This window comes from Oryx dammah, unplaced genomic scaffold, assembly GCF_014754425.2.
Source record: "Oryx dammah isolate SB20612 unplaced genomic scaffold, SCBI_Odam_1.1 HiC_scaffold_22, whole genome shotgun sequence".
Taxonomy (NCBI): Eukaryota; Metazoa; Chordata; class Mammalia; order Artiodactyla; family Bovidae; genus Oryx; species Oryx dammah.
This window is the reverse complement of record NW_024070206.1, coordinates 47,741,475-47,765,099: the sequence shown is the minus strand read 5'-3', so window position 1 is coordinate 47,765,099 and position 23,625 is coordinate 47,741,475. Positions and strand designations below refer to the sequence as shown.

Here is a 23,625-nt window from a genome sequence, read left to right as displayed (position 1 = left end):
CATTCTTTAAATAGGTAAGCTTGTTTTCATGGGGAGAAAACTTGACTAAATACACTGCACTTCTTCCTATTTCTCAAACATATCACACATGCTCCCACATCAGGGCCTTGGTGCTTGCCGTTCCTCTTGCTGAAACAGTCTTCTCTAGGTATTCACATGGTGTGCTCCCCAACTTGCTTCAGGTTTTTGTCCAAATGTCAACTCTTAGTGAGGCCTTCATGATCATTCCATTGAGAAATGAAACACTGCCTTAATACTTGAACCAGGCACTACCTATTCCCCTTTCCTGCTTTATTTTCCTCAATAGCATAAGACACTATTGCCGGGGTCCAGCCCCGGTGGATCCAGGGAATTCGAAGGTGGGGATGGCGTCGGCGTCTTTGGAAAAATACATATTTAATTACAGATATAGAGAGAGATCAGAAACGGATAGTGTAGTAGCAGATAGTGTAGTGGAGAAAAGGAGGCTGAATCCAGATGGGAATTCAACCAGAGAAACGGGAACAAGAAAGAAGCGACATGGTGGAATCAGTCTTTCCGGAAACTGATCCGATTTCTTTATTTTGGGGTTTGCTTATATACCTTTTGTTACACATAGGGATGAATAAAGAGTCACGTGGGGGTCAGCAGTCCTGACCTTTATCAAAATCAGGTGCTTCACATAAATGTATAACAAAAAAGGTCTTAGGGATATTACATCATCTTCTGGCCATGAGTGAGACCTGCTGACATTCTATGATCCTTTCTTTCTGATAACCAAAAACCTTATTTCTTCCAAGGGTGTTTTTTCTTAAACCAGGCACCACCCTCCAGATAAAGTTGCATTCCTATAGGGTGAGGGTGTAGTGAGTTACAATCAAGAAAGGAATTTATTTAACCCAAGGTTAACAGGATTAATCTTAAAGGTTAATACTTATTTCACCTATATGTTAGTTATATTCATTATACGGGCAGGGAATATGGAGATTTAGCAGCAAACATCAGCCCAACAAATGAAAATCCTTTTACCAATGTTCCCCTTAAGATCTATTTAGTCTTAAGATAGTGATGAAGTTACATTTTTACATAACAAGGACACAGTGATTTATAACAAAGTACAGTGATCTACTACAAAAGAGAAAATTCATTAACTCAAAAAGTCTAGTATTGCTAACATCAAAAACTACTATATTTCCTTTTCTATATTCCAAATACATTGATTAATATATTCCCAGGTGCCTAAGGATATGGAGGCCTGGCGGCAATCATTGACTCAACAATGAGAAAAGCCCTATGCTAATTAAGACTTTCAAAATACTCCAAAACTCTCTGTGCTGTTTATGGTTGAGAGGTAGTAAACAATCATGTGGCAGGAGTATGGATGGATAATCCTGTCACACAAGCTAGTCTGTCAGCAGAGAGGTTTGACCTAAGACATACTTGTCCCACCCAGAGCAGGGAATTAGCAGCAATTATTGACACAACAAATGAAAAACCCTTCACCAATATAATTCCTAACCAACCCACTATACTAATAATTTCTAACTCCCCAAAAGAATTTGCCTTTAGTAAGTCTAAAACATCTCGTGCCTCTCAGATTGGGAGGCTGTAAACAATCACATGTGGCTGGATGAACCTATACAGGCAGGCTAGATAACCTTCAGAGGAATCTAAGCTGAAACACTCTTGTCACGCCCAGGAATTTTTATTGCCTTGGAGCTGCACGTTTACTCCTTCTCCGAGAGAAATGGTTATGGGGGAGAACATAAAACAGACTCTGGTTTTGGGGTAGATGCTCGGGAACAGGGAGTTTCCTGAGGCTTGATCACGCCTTTGCATATGCCAAGCCTCCTTCCTCATGACCTTTGCCATGGGCGGAGTTCCTCACGCTGGCCCCCAACACACTATATAGCATATAATATATTTTATTTATTTTGTTAACTTTTTCCTCCAACAGGAATGTAAGCTCCTTACATTATAAAGGGTAGGGATTTTTATATTCACCACTGTATCCCAGACTCTAGAAAGAGTGCTTGGCACACAGTAGACATGCAATATATTTTTACAGAATATATATTATAATCTAAAGAATTATGAAGTAAAAGATAATATTTAACATTCAAAATAAAAGCTTTAATCTGTTTTTAAATGTGGAATTAATGTATTTTTATTAGAACTCAAACATCTAGATTCAAAGACTTCAATCAAGAGAATTTTTCCTAAATGATATCAGCAAAGGAAAGAAGGTAGCAACAGTATTAGTATCTGTTTTACCATCTGAAACCTAACTCATGGATTCCCTTGTGACACATTTACCACTGTTGGACTCACCAAGACAAGTCTCTCCCAACTTCATTATGAGGGATGGAAAAGCATTCCTTTTGATTTTAAATTATTAACTGTAGCCATTTCATTATTCCTGGTAATAACACAAATAATGGTGGTGGAGCATCATCTTGGCCTTGTACTAAAATGTGGGGGCATGTTTCTAGTAAAACTATGTAAATAAAAACTAAGTTTGTCTTTTATTATCATCATGAAAAAATGTCTGAAAAGAGTTTTAGCCAATGTTAACACTACATTTGGGACTGTCTGATTTAAAACACAGGCAAAACAATATGTGTTCTGCAATATGTGGCAAATACAAGGCTGTGAAGGCTGAAAGTGGTGAGAAAACTGCAGAAGAAAAAGTTGAAGCTAGCAGAGGTTGGCACATGAGGTTTAAGGAAAGAAGTCATCTCCATAGCATGAAAATGCAAGATGAAGCAGCAAGTGCAGATGTAGAAGATGCAGCAAGGTTATCCAGAGAATCTGGCAGAAATAATTAACTAAAGTTGCTACTACACTAAACAACAGATTTTTCACTGCAGATGACACAGCCTTTTATTGGAAGAATGCCATCTAGGACTTTCATAGCTCAAAAGGAGAAGTCAATGCCTGGCTTCAAAGCTTCAAAGGGCAGGCTGATGCTCTGGTTAGGGGCTGAAGTTGAAGCCAACACTTACCTCCCATTTCAAAAATCCTAAGGCCCTTAAGAGTTATGCTAAATCAATTGCTTGCTCTTAAATGAAGAACAAAGCCTGCATGGTAACATATCTGTTTACAACATGGTTTCCTGAATATTTTAAGCCCACTGTTGAGATCTACTGGTCACCTAAGAGTTCTGGTGAAGGTGTACAGTGAGATTAATGTTGTTAATCTGCCTGCAATGCAAGAGACCCAGGTTTGATCCCTGGGTCAGAAAGATCTGCGAGAGAAGGAAATGGCAACCTACTTCAGTATTCTTGCCTGGGAAATCCCATGGACAGAGGAGACTGGCAGGCTACAATCCATGGGATCACAAAGAGTCGGATATGACTTAGTGACTAAACCACCACCTCTAAGCATAAACAGAAAGCAAAGCCAGAAGGTTTACCTTTTTCTTACGATTTCCACTTTCACGCTGCACTGCCTTCATTAGGTGCACCAGCCGATCTACAAAAGTCTGTTGTGCAGCCAGCAGAGAACGCATAACTCGGACAGACTTATCACCCTGAAGGAATTCAAAGGAAAGAAAAGTTAATTCTATATAGCATAATGATCAGTTTCTTCAATAGCATGGGTGACCTTTATTTATTAATAACTAAGTAATTATTAATAATTACTTCAACACAAAGTAATACTGAAAAAAAATCTTGATTCAGAGATAATGAGAAGCCTGTTATCTTAAACACCACCAATTCTTCTACAATTGAAAATTATTTGAGTTGTCAATGAATACTAATCTATCAAAAATTGCAAGTTTTTTCCCACATGCAAGTGTGTGACAAGACAAAATTTACTGACCCAAAGTGTATTCACTGACTGATTCAATAAATATCTGGACGCTTATAATTTCTTCAAAAATGTTCTGGGCATATAGTAGAAACAATACTATCTTCAAGGAACAAATTAAATCCTTAAAAGAAAGTTCTCAAATAGCAATATAATATGCTAGCTTAGTAAAATAAAAGCCATAAAACCAATGCTATGAAGTCTTATATAGTAATTCTCAGTTCATAAAATATTATAAAATAACACTTTCTCATTTAATTTCTCCAATTACACTGAAAGAAGCAGCCTGGCAATTATGTATCTTTATTTAAAAGACTGAAATTTATTCTCAGAGAGACCTAATTGCCTCAGAGGATGACAAAGGCTATAAGTGACAGAATTGAGATTAGAAGAGAGGACCAACTGCTTATTTTCCAATCAGTTTAGATATAGCAAATCTATGGGCTCTGAGAACTATAAAAAAAGTTTATTCTCAAGAGCTCAATAAGATGTGATGTAAATTTCAAGACAATTTAAATGGAACATGAAACAGCAGATAAAGATGCTATGAAGCGAAATATTTCTACAGCAAATCAGGAACTGTTGTGACAATTTTTTTTCATGGCCCATGCACCCTCTGCTGGCTGAACTGAGACACTGCCTTAACAATCACAAGAACACCAGGTAAAAAACGCCTACAGATCTCTAGAAAATGTAAAAGCAAAAACAGAAGTCATGTAAAGTATCTGCAATATGACCACTGACAGATTTATGTAAATGTTCCCAGTCTTAGGGCTTCCCTGGTGGCTCACAGGTTAAAGCGTAGTCTTAAAAATAAAAATTGAAAACAGAGAGTGAAACAAAAGAGTAAAGATTTGGGGTTTTTTTGGTTCCAGCAACAGGTTTTTTTCATTAACTTAGGGGTCAACAAACTTTCTATAAAGGGCCAAGGATTAACTACTTTGGGTGTTGTTGACTACAGAATTTCCATTCTGGCTATTTACTCCTAATGTAGTCAAAGTGGTGACAAACAATATGAAAGCAAATGAGCATAACTATGTCTCAATAAAATATTACTTATGAAGACTGACTTGTGAATTTGACATAATTTGAATGCGTCACAAAGTATTACTCTTCTTGTGACTTTTCCCAATTATTTAAAAATAAAAAGCAATGTTTAGCTCATCAGTTCAGTTCAGTCGCTCAGTTGTGTCCGACTCTCTGCGACCCCATGAATCGCAGCACGCCAGGCCTCTCTGTCCATCACCAACTCCCAGAGTTCACTCAAACTCATGTCCATCGAGTCATCCAGCCATTTCATCCTCTGTCGTCCCCTTTTCCTCCTGCCCTCAATCCCTCCCAGCATTAGGGTCTTCTCCAATGAGTCAACTCTTCGCATGAGGTGGCCAAAGTACTGGAGTTTCAGCTTCAGCATCATTCCTTCCAAAGAACACCCAGGGTTGATCTCCTTCAGAATGGACTAGTTGGATCTCCTTGGAGTCCAAGGGACTCTCAAGAGTCTTCTCCAACACCACAGTTCAAAAGCATCAATTCTTCAGAGCTCAGCCTTCTTCACACTCCAACTCTCACATCCATACGTAACTACTGGAAAAACCATAGCCTTGACTAGACGGACCTTTGTTGGCAAAGTAATGTCTCTGCTTTTCAATATGCTACCTAGGTTGGTCATAACTTTTCTTCCAAGGAGTAGCGTCTTTTAATTTCATGGCTGCAATCACCATCTGCAGTGATTTTGAAGCCCCCCAAAACAAAGTCTGACACTGTTTCCACTGTTTCCCCATCTATTTCCCATGTTTAGCTCATAGACCATACCAAAACAGGCAATGGGCCAGATAGGGCCCATGGACTGTATATGCCAATCCATACATTAAATGGTTACCTTCAACAATGCTTGGCTGAACCGTCTCATAACATTCAAGTACATTTCATGGGTCTTTGGATCTCTCTGCTGAGTATCTTGATCTTCACATTCCACTATCACATACCTTAAAAATAGGTTAAGTCATTCATATAAGTGTGAAATGAAACACAGATTCATTTTATTTATGCCTTTCTATTAAAAGATTCACATTTGCAAAAATAATGAGTAATGAAACATTTTATCATCACTCTTTTAAAATCTGAAAATTAAGGAACAACACATAAAACCTTCTGTAAACGATAAATTAGTAAAAGGATGCCTTAATTTGTAAAATATCCTAGATTTTCTAAAAATTTTGGGATCAAAATGAGCATTTTCTCCTAATTCTTTATGAGGTACATAGAGCATTAACATCTTCAGAAATCATATAAGCTCTCAAATCTACCAAGTAACTCATGAACAAAAATATTTTTAAAATTTATGTAATATTTTTGGTATTACATAAGGCTCTCTTATTCTGGGGGGGGGGGGAAAATCTGAACCTTTTTATATTATTAAAATAATTAAAAAATAAAATTTTATTATTCCCTTTCCCACCCAAATTATTCATTTCTTAAAATTCCATATAAAATGTTCAAATGTTTCCATCATAAAACTGTGATTTTAGAGATTTAAAAAAATAAATATATTCTTAAACCGACACTGCTGATATGATTCATATAATTATATAAACAATGACCTGGATTACATTTTAGAGGTTGTCTAATCCAGTGTTTTCAATTATTACTGGAACAAGCCATACTGACATGCATTTTATATCATTACTTGTTGCACAGAGCCCATGTGTCCATACAGACGCATAATGCTGAAAAAGTTTCACAAAGCAATATTCTATGAATGTTAATATGTTATTGTTCTATTTCATTTTTCTTTAAATAACACAAGCTAGATTGTGAGCCTTAAAATTGATTTCAAGTGGATCATGATGTACAGTTTGAAACTTGCTTGTTTTATCAATAGTAAAACTTAGAGGTGGTTGTATCTTGCCCACGGTGATACAATTAGTTCACTGAAGAGTTGAAATCAGAATCCGGAATTCTGGACTCCAAGGCCAGAATTCTTTCTACTAACCTTACTCTCTCACACTGTTTGACCTTTTAAAAAGCACATGAAACTTCTTAACCTCCTTAACTGATGGTACGTCACAAATCTCAAATCACAGGGCTTATTATTTTCCTTTACAGTATGTCTAGAAAGAAATATTCAACGACCTAGAAGGTACGCTTCATGAGAACAGAGAGTTTATCTGTCTTGTTTGCACTATACCATTAGCACTTCTGTGCCTGGACAGAATACTTAAGGTGGTCTGCTTTTACATTCATCTACCCTAGTTTTCAAGAAGTAGATCCCCTTTTCAAGAAACTGCGCGTCATTTATAACTGAACATGTGTAAAACTGAAGCTATCACACTAAATGAATGATTTTTCTATCTCAATTTAAGGCATTATCAACATTTCAGGCACTTGGGCTACAGTTTGGATCACCTGAATACAAGAAAAATAAGAAAAAAGTGGTGAGGTTGTAACCAAACCAGCGAACACAGGTTCTACTTAAAACTATTACTGGCACTTTGTGTTTAATTTGTGGTCTGCAGATCTAGCGCCAAGCCTAAGTCACATTCCCCCATTTCAAACACCTATGCTCACTTAGTCACCAGGCTGTGTTGATTTTTTTCCTGTAAAATACTTCTTTTAATTGTTCTACACTACGACACAGCCCTGTCTGGAATCAATCAGCAGATATCTTTTAACCAGCTTCTCTAACTCTAAAAACAAACACTTTTTTGATCAATATAATCATCCTAAAGTTTTCTTCTTTAAACTACCTTCATCATGCCCCACTGATATTAACAAAAACACCAACAGTTCCCTCTATTTAAAAACAACTCTCTGAGGCCCCAAGTTTCTGGTTCAACTTCCACTGTCTCCAGTGAATGCATTCACACTCTAGTCAGCTCAACTCTCCTACCCCACTTTGTGCTTTTGCTCATGTTGTAGTACTGTCCTGAAATACCTTCCCGCCTCCATCCTTCCTGATTCTGCCCACACCTGAAACACAGGGACACTCCATCGCTTCCCGGAACTCTTAAACACTAAAAACTTCTTTCTTCTCTGACGTCCCAGAACAGGCACAACCTCTCATAACAACTTCTGCGGATAATGTTACCTCATCACTGTTTCACAACTTACTCTTAGCTCCCTTTAGAAGTTATAAAGAAACTGATGCCAGATTCTGTATCTTAAAAAATATTTAGTGGCCCCTGACATATGCAATATAGTCTTATACACAGAAATATTTTAAAGGCTGATAAAAGTTAAGCACCTTCTCCTACTGACTTCCCAGTGCCATGCTATACCATGATAATAACAGGTGATCTAGAAGTCCTCAGAGCTGTATAACCTAGAATTTTCGGTAAAGTAGTATAAAAAACTAGACCATGACACTACACTTACTTTATGTTCCTGACAAAGAGTTAGAAACCAAAAATAAATCTTGAACAAAGAAAGCCACAGGATTCATATGTGTCCTTCCATAGCCACAGGACACAAACAAATTTAAAATGAAATTAAAAAAAATTAATAACTCTTTAAAGTCTTTACCATCTCCATCACCTTAGTATGTATGTAGCAAAGCCTCAGTATGGAATAGTGAAGTCTTTACTATCTCCATCACCTTGGGAGTCCCTTGGAAAGCAAGAAGGAGATCAAATCAGTCAATCTTAAAGGAAGTCAACCCTGAATACTCCTTGGAAGGACTGAAGTGGAAGCTGAAGCTCCAATACTTTGGCCATCTGATGCGAACAGCTGACTCTTTGGAAAAGACCCTGATGCTGGGAAAGACCGAAGGCAGAAGGAGAAGAGGGTGACAGAGGATGAGATGGTTGGATGGCATCACCAATTCACTGGATGTGAACTTGGGCAAATTCCCGGAGATGGTGAGGAACAGAGAAGCCAGGCATGCTGCAGTCCTTGGGGTCATGAAGAGTTGGACCGTACTTGGTGACTGAACAACAATAATCCTTTGAAGTCTTTATTATCTCTGTCATGTTAGTATATTCATTGTCTTTTCCTGTACTTACACAGCAACTCCTTTCTAAATGAGCAATACAGATGACCATGATATACAGGCTCCATTGCTTTGTTCAGGTCCCGTTGACTGTCAAGTAAATACAATGGCTACAGCCATGTGATAAAGGTCACATAACAAACAGCTCTCAAAATCACTCAAGCCAAAGTTTTGATACAAAGGGCAAGTCCATCTAAAATAAAAATGACAGTGTCATCTCCAAAATGATGGACAAACTTAGATTAAGACAAGAAGACCAATTCTGAATTCTGTTTACAGCAGTAAGAAGATTCTACAAAGCACTCATGTACTTCTGCTTTTGAACTGTGGTGTTGGAGAAGACTCTTGAGAGTCCCTTGGACTGCAAGGAGATCCAACCAGTCCATTCTAAAGGAGATCAGTCCTGAGTGTTCACTGGAAGGACTGATGTTGAAGCTGAAACTCCAATACTTTGGCCACCTCATGCGAAGAGTTGACTCATTGGAAAAGACGCTAATGCTGGGAAGGATTGGGGGCAGGAGGAGAAGGGGACAACAGAGGATGAGATGGCTGGATGGCATCACTGACTCGATGGACGTGAGTCTGAGTGAACTCCGGGAGTTGGTAATGGACAGGGAGGCCTGGCGTGCTGAGATTCATGGGGTTGCAGAGTGTCAGATACAACTGAGTGACTGAACTGAACTTCCTTAAAACCTGTCATCTTCAAGTAGAAATGCAGACAAAATTATGTGGGTACCCATTGTATGATGACAGCAGCGGGCCACCTATTTCCTGACAATCTCATTTTGTGAGGTAAATAAACTTTATTACCTTGAAAGGTCTTAAAAGTTATAGAAAAACATGTCAAAGCAGCCAAAGTTTATTTTTAATTTCAACATACTCAAATAGCTATAGAAAAGGAAAAAAAAAAAAAAACTGGAACAATTTATAGATCCTGATGTTCAGTATTTAACAGATTAGAAGCTATTACTTTTCTCTGTGGTTTAAAAGGTTGACATCATTTATTTTAAAAGGATTGTCTGTATTATAGGCCCCTAAGGATTCAACTATAGCAGGAATCCTGTTTAAATCAATGGAAAGGGAACAAATGAACAAGGAAATTCAAAATGTTCAAAATGAAATAGCACAATCAACGGAAATTTATATTTTAATACATTTGTTAGGGTAAGCTTAGACTGAGAAGCATATAAACTGTTACATGTGATTAATATTTTATACTACTCTGCCCAGGTTCAACGGAAAAGAATGATTATTTTAAGTCAACTACTTGAAATTATTTCCTTATTTTCATGCTACAATCACAAAAGTAGTGTCTACCAAAGTCAGAAGTCCACATCAATAGCTCTTTCCCTCCTTGACTATTTCTGAATATGTAATATGTGGACTGTAAACATGGGAAAAACAATTACTCCTCAGAGAATGAATAGACATAGCACATGCTATTGCATCAGTGAATCAGAAATACAGTGGGAGAACACAAATCAAATCTAAGTTTGACGGAACATTTATAAGACTGGGAGCTAGGGCTTCACTTTGTTTATTATCTGTAGAGAAAACAAAGTACTCTTTCTGAGCAGAAACTGTTGCCTCACTGAAAACTGTTCACCTAATAGATTTCCTACTGTTCAGCTGCATTCAGAACAGTTTGAAAACTCTTCCTACTTGAAATAAGATAGCAAAGATTTTATCACAACTAATTTCAAATTTTATAGTGAAATCTGGTCTACACTCAAATCTAAAGAATACATAATTTTAAACACCACATAATCAGTGTATGTACATACAGCTCCTGTAAATGACTAATCTATACTGCAAGTAATGAGCCAGAGAAACTTTCCATGAATATTACAAGGAAGTAAATACAGCTATAAAGGAATTCTTAGTAAAACATTTAAAAATATATAAACCTTGATTTTTAAATACCTACGAGGCTTAAAAGTACTTACTCAAAACCTTGGCACTGTGCCCTACACATTTTAATTTACTCTAAATTATTTACCTAAATTTTTACGAGGAAATATTTTTCCTTAACACCAATTAATAGATATACACTTAAGAATTCAAAATGCAATATGGAGAACTTTAGGAAGCAAGAAGCTGCATTAAAAGGAAATAGTAGCGATTTGGTAATATAATAATTTCTAAGCAAACCCTTCAAAGGCAAATGGTGATTAACAACTACCCAAAACATTCTGTGGATGTATTTTCAAGGACATACTGAAAGTTACCGTGAGGGAAATGCAGTTTTATGAATATTATATTAAATTGCTAAAGAAAAGCATGGAACTATTTTTCTTCCCACTACAAAGACCAACAGAAAAACAGAGTTAAACACAGTAAATTGAGCAGTAAGATTAAATCACGGATCTTTTCTACAGTTAAAAAAATGTCAAGTTTGTCGGGAAGTTTAAAAAAAATGTTCTCTCAAATGTACAGAAGGCTTCAAATAGAGCTTACCCAACTGGCTCTGCCTTTTGTTTGCTAAAAACTGGATAAGGTTCTCTTGTCTGGTGTTTAATCTTAGCGCTTTCTTTAACTGAACCAAAAACAGTGTTTCTCCTGTGGCTTAAGCTACTTGTTCTTTACACTTTAAAATCCTATGACAAAATGAGACATGCTTCATATTAAGTGTGTCTCAGTAAGTCAGTTAAGCTTTCTATACCTTAGCTCCTCTTTCTTTCCTTCAACTCATTCAGGAAACGTGTTCTCACGTAAAATAGAGATACTTACATTTGCCCTATTTAACTTCACATGAACAAACGAGAAAAGGTCACTGAAAGCACTCTGTAAATGGCAAATTTTGAAATCAATGATCTAATCCCAGCTCAAGTTTTAGCAAGTTCAGGTACATCATGCCTCTGCCTCAGTTTCCTCATCTATGAGATAAGTAACTTCAAATTCTGTCTACTTTAGCATGACTGCAGTATTTTAGTAAATAATGTGAAAATACTGACTTACAGAAAGTATCATACTTACACTATTTAAATAGCATAAAAGGCAAGCAGACATCAAACTGAAAAAAATCAGTTTACTTACCCAGTTTTATCTTAGATCCTAGAAAGTTAGTGAAAGGAAGAAAAACTGTGATGCTAACAAGCATTCCCATGAGCATAATTGCAAAGAAACACAGCTAGATATAAATACTGTATAGGTTTTTGATGATTGCTCATACTTTAAACTGCCTTTTTGTTTAGTTTGGGAAAAAACACTCCTAAACAGTGATTATAAAATAAAAAATTATTTCACATACCAGTATAAATAGTTAGCCAGTGTTGAGTTTTTGCAGGCTCTTGATATCAAGAAGGTACACAGATCTTGCTGAAAGAATTAAAAGAAATGTATTTATATATTACCATATGCTATTCACGAGGGGGAAATAAGAGAGTCTACATTTGCCTATCAGTTTTTACCTACATATCTATGTCACAGATCAGATTTTTATGCATCTATCTATCTCTCCATACCATCCATCTAATATTTATTCTAGACCAGACAATATGTGAGAGAGGTTAAGGACACCATAGTTTTCAGAGTTCCTGGTTCTACTGGAAGCTTAACATTTAGTGGAGGAGAGGTGCATTAAAGGAAGTCATAAAAATAACTTGGACTGCAAGGTCAGAGGCAGCAATGAGGATGTGATGTTTAGGCACAACCAGCATGATGGTATGGACCAAGGCCCCGAATCTCACTGTTCAAGGAACTTTTAAAAGGCCCGATGTAGCTAACATACAGTGAACACTAAAGTAAAGGAGGCTGAAAAGGGAAGCAAAGACCAAATGGTGAATGAAGACTTTTAAGGTCACACTACTGAGTATGGATTTTATTTTCAAAGCAATCAATACTCAACAAAAGATCTAAAGCAGGAGAGTGAGGTGATCTGCTTTACATCTTCTGAAAATGACTCTATTTGCTCTGAGAAATACAGACCTGAGATCAGTCAGCATGCTATTACAGTAGTCTAGAAGACTGAATGGTGACAGAGAGACAATTGATTATTAAAATATTTTGGAAGTATAATTGATAGGACTTGCTGATGGAGAGGATGTATGAAACAAAAAAGAACTGACAGCAACCCCTAAATTTATGGATTTAGTAAATGGATTGATTTGTTACATCACAGAAATTCCAAGTGAGGCAAGAGCGTTGGGGGAGAGAGTTGTATTTTGAAATATTAAGTTTGAAATGCCTGTCAGATATACAACAGAAATCAAGTAGATATCTGGATATATGAATCTGAAATTCAGGAGAGAGAAATGTGCTAGCAATGAGTACCCTGAGGAACAGTAAGATGTCAAGCAACAAGAAAGTACTGACAAAGGAAACCAAGAAGGAATGGCTGGAGAGGTGAAGAGGAAAATGGGGGATGTATGGTATCACTGAAACCATGAAAAAGTCAGCTTTTCAAGAAGGGAGTCATTTATTTTCCTGAATAATGCTGGGAGGAATTTAAATACACACAACCACAAACACTGAAGCCATTTACTATTTTATTTTAGCAAATAAGTTTTAATATACGATGGGAACAAAGGCCCTGAATGATGTGAAATAAAGACTAAAAAGAAAGGAAGGAGAGTTAAGATGTACAAACAACTCCTCTGAGAAACTTGATTATGAAGAGAACAAAGAAAATTAGGTACTGTTGTGAAGGATGTGGTATTAGGGAGGAATTTTTCTTGTTTTGTTTTTTTTTTTTTCCATTTCTGAATTTTTAAAATGAGAGATACTAACATATCTGAATATTTCTACCAGGAAAAGAAGAGAGCATATCTTTCAAGGAAGTTATATTCTTCATTGTTAAGAAAACAGAAGTAAAGAATGGGAAGAGATTCACATCTATAAATCTAGTGATGGTAAATGGCAACCATTTTTACCTAATGACTTCTATTTGTTTCCATTAAAAAATGAGGCAGAATTGTGATCTAGAAACTGGGAGGCAGGGCATAAAGAACAGGGCTGGAAGGTATGAGAGTCACTGTAGAGCAGGGAGAGTAACCATCTAGAGAAATGTAGGAAGGCAGACAGTGTTGAGCGCCCACCTGATGTTTGTGGTCATGAATGTATGGTGATATCAACACGCTAGGCTATGTGATTTCTTCCGAAGTATTAAGGCACAGACAAATTAGGTAATTAATTAGGCTTATCAAGGGTTAAGACTGTGCCAAGGGAACTGAAGAATGATTAAAATGATGAGCTGGGATAAAAGCTGTACTCAGAGGAAAGCAACTATTGAAAGGTACTGATAAACAAAGAAAAAGGTAGCGATCAATGCATTTAGATGTTTCAGGGCAGTAGTACATAAAAAGTGGTCCTTGTTCCCTCTGTTTAAAGTGTTCATCCCCCAGGTCACCACATAGTTGTTTCCTCACCTGTTTCATCTTTACAGAAGATGTCACTTTTCCTGGGAGGCCTTCCCTGAACAGCCTTTTTAAAATTTCAATCACCTAACTCTACCCCAACATTCTCTATCATTCTATTCTGATTTTTCTTCTACTCTTTTACAGCATATAAATATTATTGATGATCATCAGCTCAAACACGAGAATGAATTCCATGAAGTGAAAAGATTTTGACTGTTTTCTTCTCTGCTGTATCAACCCTAGCACCTATAATAATTTCTGGTACACAGAACTCAAAAAAAAACACATGTGAACGAACTGATTACTGAATCAGTCAATCATTCCCTTTTGAAAGAGAAAAATAAACTGGAGCTAAATGGTTCCTTAAAGAACTCCTTTAAGGATTCTATGATCCAGTAATATAAAATTAATTTTTTCAATATTTTCTGATATATTAAGAGGTAGGCAGAGACAAGCATACTATAATTAACAGTTAATAGTGAAAACAAACGACACTCAGTTAACAACATTAACTCCTAAAATTTGACTAAAAGAAACAATATTGAATATATACATTTAAAAGAAAACAAACCTCTTTCTAATATCAAGCATGTATTACTTATTTTCAACATCAGGGATATGAAAGGTTCTTCTCAAATTAGAAGCCATAGGGATAAAAATCAACAATACATACTGGATGAACTTCTGCAAATGCACTCCCAAATACAATTTTCAGAGTAGCATTAGCCATACAGACCTGTTTTACCTCAAAAATTACTCTGCTTAGCTAAAAGAACTTAAGAGCAGCTTAGTGTATTTCCCTAGTATCAAAGTCATACATTTCTACAAGGTAATTACAAACACCAACAACTACAGTAATGTTCATAAATGTGTTAACAATAAATATTCTGAGTTTCCTTAATAAAATATTTAGGTCCACTTTATTTTTACATTGTATTTCAATCCATTTATATTAGCATGTCCAAAGGTACCAATAAAATGCCTTGAACTAAAGATGGCATTTTTTGCTGAAAGGAAAAGTTATAAACACATATCATAAGCCAAATTATTTCATAAAGTTGTAATTATTCATCAAAATTAATATTTTCAAGACCAACATAAAAACTTGGCAGTATCCCTCCTACGGAAAACTTGAAAAGCTCTGTACTCACCTCCAGATTTTCACCATCTGAACTTTCTTTTGTTTTAGATGCAGAAGGAGGGGAAGACACTGGAGGAAGAGGGCTGGTTATAATTTGGGAGCTGAAAAAATAATACACTGATATGTAAAATCCTCTTTCTATAAGAGAAGATATATATGTTCAGCACAGTTCACCACAACTGAGTCTGGATAAAGTACCATCTCCTAAAGAGTGTTCTAGTTAGCACTGAGTCACATTAGATTCTGGGAAAGAGGTTCCATAGTCAAAGAATATGGGTGATTCATCTTTGAGATGTATGTGCAGGTTTGGATACATTGAAGTTTCTAATAAATACTACAGTGTTTTTAAAAAGTACATTTTACTTTAAGCCAGTATGTTTCAAATATATTTGGCCACAAGACAACCCCTATCTCTTTCTCATCTTTTAAAAAGCATACAAATTGATGACCAGCAGATATTATAGTTCATAGTTTACATCCTGTCATAAAATCTTAAATAGAGTTCTAATAAAACACTCCAAGTGGCAAAAGTAAGATGAAGTTAAGTAAACATGCCTAGAGACTGAAGCCGTCTAATGTACAGTGGAAGAAAATGTAAGGGATCTCCTCTCTTAAAAAAACAGGAAAACATAAAGGAGTCTATATAAGAAAAAATGTCCCCCCCCACCCCGTTTCTCAGTTCCCTTCTAAGTGAAAAACAGCAGATTTTAAAAAAAGAATTATCATCAACAAAAATTCAGAAATATAATCTTGAACTCATGTAATAATCGAAATAACTGTACTAATCAGATAATCTGAATTCTAGACGTCCTCTGTCACTAACAAATCTCATGATTTCTTCACAAAACAATTTTATACCACTAAGCCTAGAATTTCTCATACAAATGTTTCTATTTATGTCAAACTAAGATTTTATGAAAAGAAAAATGGCAAAGTAGAAAGAACAAGGGCTTTGGAGTCAACTCTACCTAATTTGCAACATGGAAGACTTTGGGAAATTACTTCTTAAGTCCTTCATATCTAAATTAGGGATATGAACACCTACCTCAGAGGATTACTAATAACAAGTTTAATATAAGTGGGCCATCTCCTGGTGTCTGCTACAGAGGTAAGAGTTCTTAACTGTTATTACTGTTAATAGCCTACTTTCAATTCAATTAACAGGTTGCTTTAACTACTAAAGAGGTGAAAAGCAGTCAATAAAAAATACAACTTTACAATAAAAATGTCTGAGTCCACTAATATGCCTCATCTTTCATTTTCTTTTTGCATGAACAGCAATGACATCCAACACTTACCAAGCACCATGTGTCAGACACTCTTCTAAATGCTGTATGTGTTTCATTTAATCTTTCAGCAGTCCTTAAAGATCAGTTACTATTGCTGTATCCCCATTTTTAACATGAGAAACTAGGGCCAGGGCCACAGAGAGAATATTTAACTTGCAGAAGTTTACACAGCTAGTATAGCTTATTTTTAAAACACTGCCCTATAATACAGTAGTTTGTGTTCTGTGAGCACACATGCCATGTTCATTGGTAGAACTTCAAACTTATTACCAACCAGGGTTTGGTACCTCTGGGAAAAAAAGAAAAGAAGACAGTCTGAAAAGGTAGAAAACTATCAAATTTGAAAATAAGTCCTCCCTGGATATCCATACCTATCTATTTCTGCAGAATTTATTCCAGAATTCGACACGCTCTCTGACACTGAACCCTGACTATCCTTCTTGGTAGGTTCTAATCCATTTTTTATGTCATCAAAGTTTTCATATTTGAGAGCTTGGACCAGCTGTAATAGGTACATCAACAAATCCTGGAAAACAAACAAAAAATAAGCCAGTATTAGAAAAATGCAAGTGATTATATACAAGTTATGGGTATTCCTAAATATCAAGTTAAACAATTTAATCTACCACTTATCATTTGTGTTAGCTTGGGCAGGTCCCAAGGTTTCTTAACTTCTGGGTGCCTCACTGGGTCCTCTTCTTTAAAATGGCCATAATCATATAAACCTTAGAGACTGAGTTGTGAGGATTAAATCAGTTAATAGGAAAAAAGTCACAGAATAGTTCCTGGCACAAAGTAAGTGACCAGTAAACATCTTGTTTAAAATGGTATCCCATTGACATGTATACACTGCTATATTTAAAACAGATACCCAGTAAGGACCTGTACAGCACAGGGAACTCTGCTCAATATTCTGTAATAATCTAAATAGGAAAAGAATTTGAAAAAGAATACAAACGTATATATATATAACTGAATCGCTTTGTTATACACCTGAAACTAACACAACACTGTTAATCAGCCATGATCTAATAGAAAATAAAAAGAAAAAAAGTATCCCAAAAGCACAGGAAAAAAAACAAAAACTAAGAAAAATGATTGAGATGGTTCATATAAAGCTGAGAAATTAACAAAAGATCCTTTTTACAGCAATGGCATTTTAGGTCTAAGATTACCTGTGAAACTCCAAACTATTAAGTTTTCAAAGTGTTTCTATTCATAATGTTTCCTAGTTGGGATTTTTAAAAAATATTATATTGCTTTTTTTTCCTTTAAGAGAATTTGGAGTTTAGTGAATTTAGAGAATTTGGGTTGCTTCTTAAATGGAAACTACAATGAAGTAGATATTTTTACACTCAGTTAAAGGAAATGTTTACTTTCCTGCCAATTACCAAAACTGGCTTGAAGAAAACAAATTTCTAAATCTAAATTTCTCCTACTTCTTCTGATAAACAGTAAGATAATTCAGACTGAACAAAAAAGCATCAAGAAAGTTGTTTTTACCTTTCTGAGTTTTCCCTTAATGTTAAGAATGGAAATATTTTCCATCATACTCTATAAATGTACTTCTTAGCCTTTCTCAATGACTATTAAGAAAACGCCAAAAGTTTTGCTTTCAAAAATAATTACAAATTGAAGAAACTCACAAAACTCATAAGAAAACTGACAGCATCTATTATCGTCCAGTTCTAATTGCCACTCAGGCAGTCAAAATTCAATTAGGTAATATTAAGACATTGTGATTACCAGTTTAATTTTAGTCACCTTTCCTTAAGCCCAGAAACCAGGTTAAATCCCTGGCTAAATATTTATATTTATACTTCATGTTTAAACAAATCTTTCCTTCTGTATTTTGTTAACAACTACAGCATTTGTGAGACTGAAAGTCGCTCAGTCGTATCCAACTCTTTGCGACCCCATGGACTATACATATACAATCCATGAAATTCTCCAGAGGAGACCAGAATACTGGAGGAGGTAGTCATTCCCTTCTCCAGGGGATCATCATCCAGGGCATCCCTGGGTTCGACCAAGGGATCGAACCCAGGTCTCCCACATTGCAGGCGGATTCTTTACCAGCTGAGCCACCAGGGAAGCCCAGTATTTGCAATTAATTGCTTATTTACTCTTTGTCATTTCCACCATTTTAAAAATTCCATGAAGATGACTACTTCCCAACATCCTATTTTCCCTTATTTAATACCAAAATATATTCTTTTCATCTTTTTTTCTTATACTGACATAGTCAACTTTTTTTATAGTTGCCCAAATACTGACAAAAAGCAATACATGTGATTTTACCATTATGGTTTTTTTTTTTTTCCCCCCACAAAAAACTAAACGAAAGGCTAATTGGCTGAGTAGTAGTGTTAGTTGCTTAGTCGTGTCCAACCCTTTGCAACCCCCATGGACTGTAGCCCACCAGCCTCCTCTGTCCATGGGATTCTCCAGGCAAGAATACTGGAGTGGGGTGCCATTCCCTTCCCCAAAGGATCTCCCCGACCCAGGGATTGAACCCAAGTCTCCTGTACTGCAGGCAGATTCTTTACCACAAGAGCTATAGGGAAGTCCACTCTGTGATAACTGCTTTAGAAATTCTTATTCAAATATATCAGTCAGTGGCCAGGAAAATCAAATGACGTTATCAAAATATTTATATAGTGTTCTGTTTCTAAAAACAAATTTTAATTGGATCAATAGATGTTTGATTTTCTATTATCTTATTTAGGATTTATTGCCTCTTACAGCTCTAGATATTCTTCTATGTATATTCTAAGAAAAAAATTATAGAACAGAAAATTGTTTAATCAAGTATCCTTCTTAGGAGGTTTAAGTAATTCAGTTTCACTGCTACCCTTTATTACCAGGCAGGTTGTGGAAATGCTGCTGAATGTACCACCTAGTGTGCTTTCCCAAGTAAAAAAAGACTTATTGCATGAAATCAAAAAGGTTGCACTGTTATTGTTACCCAAGAAGGAGAAATTCAAAAGAAAACACATCTTTTTAAGTCACTCATCACGATATGATTGTGTTAGTCATCGGCTTTCTGTATTCAAACTACCCATTCCTTCATTTGTATGAAAATAAATTAACTTCAATAGTAAGTGCAAAGGCTGTTTGTTCATTACATAGTCACATTCGAAAAACATAAAATCCCTCCAGGCATGAAGGATATAAGCATATAAGTAAAGCAAAACAAACAAAAAAATCAGATTTCTAACTCAGACAATTCAGTAAAAATTTCTCGAGTTATGAAATACTATCTAGACAGTAATCATCATTCTTCTAAAGAAGTTAACTCTAATGCTTTAGAATACAAATGCAACATTTCATGTCAAAATCACTATTTCTTATTGAATTAAGATTAATTCTTCATATAGGCATTTACAGTTAGAGACATGGGTTCTGACCTTGGTTCCCAGACAGCTACATATATCCCATACTCCTGGTGAAATGAAATACTTTCTATTTTTCCTGTACTTTTCAATCTCCTTGCCTTTGCTTACATTGCTCTCTCTACTTGGAAAGTAAACTCAAGTCCAACTCTGAAAATTTTACTCTTCCTTCAATGTCTATCTCAAATGCCATTTCTTCCTCAAATTCTAATGGAGAATCTCTCTCCTTCTGAGCCACACCACAGTAAGAAATATGGCTTTTAAAAATGCCTTTAAAGAATATTAAACAAATCCAACTCAGAAAGATATTAAAAAGACTGGTTAAGATATATGTTACAGATGTAAGGTGAGTTTAACATTAGGAATTCAGCATCTATTTCATATGTAGTATTTATAATATATTAATGTTTTTCAGATAGCATGATGCTATACCTACAAATTATAGGGACCCATTTAATACCTATTAAAACTATAAAGAGACGTCACTAAAGAAAATAGATAAAACATAAATATTAAAACAGAAACACAGTTTTCATTTAACCAACAAACAGAAATAAAAGTGGTGAGGTAGTTTATAATAGTAATGACTGTCACAAAATGTGTTTAAAATGTGAAAAAATTGTATGGAAAATTGTGATAAAGGCATATATATATTGACAATTTCAATGCAAGCTACTTATTCAAGAATATGGAAAAACATACACAAAACTGTAACTGTAATACAGTTACAACAAAAGATTAGAAATAAAACAACTGCCTACCAGAAGAGGCTGACTGGTAAAATAAGTTATAAAATAAACGTGCAGTAAAATATTATGCTGCTGTTTTAAAAGAATAAGGTAGATCTATAGGTATCCATAACGTGTTTTTCTACAGATTAGATGTACCTTTGACATCATTTGCCCTGATATTCATTTGCCTGTGTTTCCAGACTTTACAGACACCAATTATTGTATGTGTTGAAGATGAGAAAATGTCCAAGATTATACTGTTCAGACATGCTTTTAAAAACATGAATAGGATATTCCTATTTACCTTAATTTTAAGAGATGTCTTTGGTGACTCAGACGGGCTGGAATGAGGAAGACCCAGGTTCAATTCCTGGGTCGGGAAAATCCCCTGGAGAAGGGAAACTCAACCCACTCCAGTGTTCTTGTCTGGAGAACTCCATGGACAGAGAGCCTGGCGGGCTACAGTCCATGGGGTCACAAAGAGTCAGACACAACTGAGTGACTTTCACTTTTCATCATATAAACCATACATGTATATATATATATGCTTGCAATTTGCATACAGAATATATGAAAAGATATGAGTGACTATTTTTCTGGGGATAAAAAATGGCTGGAGAAGTGGAATTGTTAAAGGAGCTTCAATGTTACCATTTCATTTATAATTTAAAAGGAAAGCAAATCAGAAAAAAAAAATTGATAATATAATACAGTAAAGGAACAAACCAAATGCTGTGGGAGCAGAAAAGAAACCAAAATGTCATCTGCTTCCTTCAGTGGTTAAGAGAAGTTTCTCAGAGATGTTGAGGTCTGTGCTACACCTTGAAGGATGAACAGCAGGAAGACCTCACTAGGAAGATGAAGTAACACATACACAGGCTTGGGTACTAGGGGGACTATGGCATCCTGAACAAATTACTGTCCAAATATAAAATGTAGTACTTTTCATTCAAGTTTTTCAGTTGTCCAAGATGTAGATATTTAGACAAAGTGACCTTTGATGTGATGCTATGTTTACATGATTATATTATTATATTATAGGACTATATTAAGGGCTCAAGATGGTAAAGAACCTGCCTGCAATGTGGGAGATCTTGTGTTCAATCCTTGGGTTGGGAAGATCCCCTGGAAAAGGCAATGGCTACCCACTCCACTATTCTTGCCTGGAGAATTCTATGGACAGAGGAGCCTGGCAGGCTACAGTCCACAGGGTCACACAGAGTCGGACATGACTGTGTGACTTTCACTTTTCACTTGAAATACTAAAAAATATTTGAAGTTCATAAAGCCATAAATACCATACTGCTGCTGCTGCTACTGCTAAGTCGCTTTAGTCGTGTCTGACTCTGTGCGACCCCGTAGACGGCAGCCCACCAGGCTCCCCACCTCCCTGGGATTCTCCAGGCAAGAACACTGGAGTGGGTTGCCATTTCCTTCTCCAATGCATGAAAGTGAAAAGTGAAAGTGAAGTCGTTCAGTCGTGTCCGACTCTTCACGACCCCATGGACTGCAGCCTACCAGGCTCCTCCGTCCGTGGGATTTTCTAGGCAAGAGTACTGGAGTGGGTTGCCATTGCCTTCTCCGAAATACCATACTACTCCACAGATAATGCAAAAGCAAAGAGGCATTTTATACCAATTAGAAAAGAAAGGTACAACATGAATGATTTTAGTATAAAATTGATATAAATTTATAATCTTTCAGCATATTATATATAAGCATAGTTTTCAAAATTTTTTCCCATGTAGTTTTTTCTTCATAACTATTAAGGGGTATAAATAGTTATTATCACTATTTTTTTTTTTTGGATAGGAAACTGAGGTGAGAATAACACATGTTCCCAAAGACATATGGGTACATAGAGTCAGATAAAAGCCAAAATTCAAATCTTAATGTACATTTGACGAATCAGTAGAAACTAAACTGAAATATTTTTTCTTAAGCTGAGTATACAAAATTCATTACTGAACCAAGTTCAGAGAAAGGAAAATCAAACAGTTACCACCTCACTATCTATCATCTCTAAAACCTCAAAAAACACTCCCAAACTAACGAACATATTTTGCAGTTTGGGATACATGCAATTTTTGTATCATTATTCTTTATCTCATAAAAATTATAAAATAGTCTATAAATAGTTCAGTACTTGCACTAATACTATTAATTCCAGAGACAATTAAATGTTTAGCCTCTAAGTTTATGAGGGAATGTAGTCAGACAACCAAATATGATGATTTATAATATTTCTATTTAAACTCTGAACCCATGTTGAGGAGGGCTGTATTGACTACAACCCAAAGACGTTTACCTGAATCCTGACTCATGTCAAACACAGATAAAGACTGAATGACTAAAGTGACATTTCTAATGAATTTCAAAATAAATACTTCATTATTTTTTAAAAATATTGCAATAATTTACTTTTACTTGTGATATAGTAAAAAAAAAAAAAAAAGAAGAAGAAGATAATATGCTGAATCACAAAGCTAGGAACTGCTATTTGATAAGAGAGTGAAAAACATCCTAGTCCAAAAAAATTATACAATATCTGAGAATTGCCTCAGAATAATCTAGTGGAATATAAGGAATGGGGAGGAGAGAATAACTGTCATTAGAGATGAAAACAAAATTGTCTATGAGTTGGCAACTACTGAAGATAGGTAAATTATGTATGAACAGTCACGGTACTACTTTCTTTAGTGCTTAAATTTTACTGCAATTAGATACATATACAACTATCAACTTTAATAAATGTGGCATTTTGCTTCTTGAAATTCAGATACCACTAGGAGTTCAAAAACATGATGAGCACTCCTATGCATATATTGAGGGTTAAGAAGAGTCATCTTATATTCCATAAGCCTTGCAGGCTATGTATGAGAATACATTTCCTCTATAAAAATTAGTAAATTATAAAAAAAAATTAGTGAATT

General features: G+C 35.6%; 1 protein-coding gene across 1 annotated transcript in view; it reads right to left on the bottom strand.

Annotated features, from left to right (window-relative positions):
* Positions 1 to 23,625, bottom strand: part of PIK3C3 (phosphatidylinositol 3-kinase catalytic subunit type 3) — a 166,074-nt gene that overhangs the window by 56,810 nt on the left and 85,639 nt on the right. The window contains exons 11-15 of the mRNA XM_040264327.1: positions 16,938 to 17,092; positions 15,288 to 15,378; positions 12,030 to 12,097; positions 5,672 to 5,777; positions 3,395 to 3,511 (exon numbers count right to left, since the gene is read on the bottom strand). Coding sequence (XP_040120261.1) covers positions 3,395 to 3,511; positions 5,672 to 5,777; positions 12,030 to 12,097; positions 15,288 to 15,378; positions 16,938 to 17,092 — 537 coding nt within the window. The remainder of the gene's footprint in view (positions 1 to 3,394; positions 3,512 to 5,671; positions 5,778 to 12,029; positions 12,098 to 15,287; positions 15,379 to 16,937; positions 17,093 to 23,625) is intronic.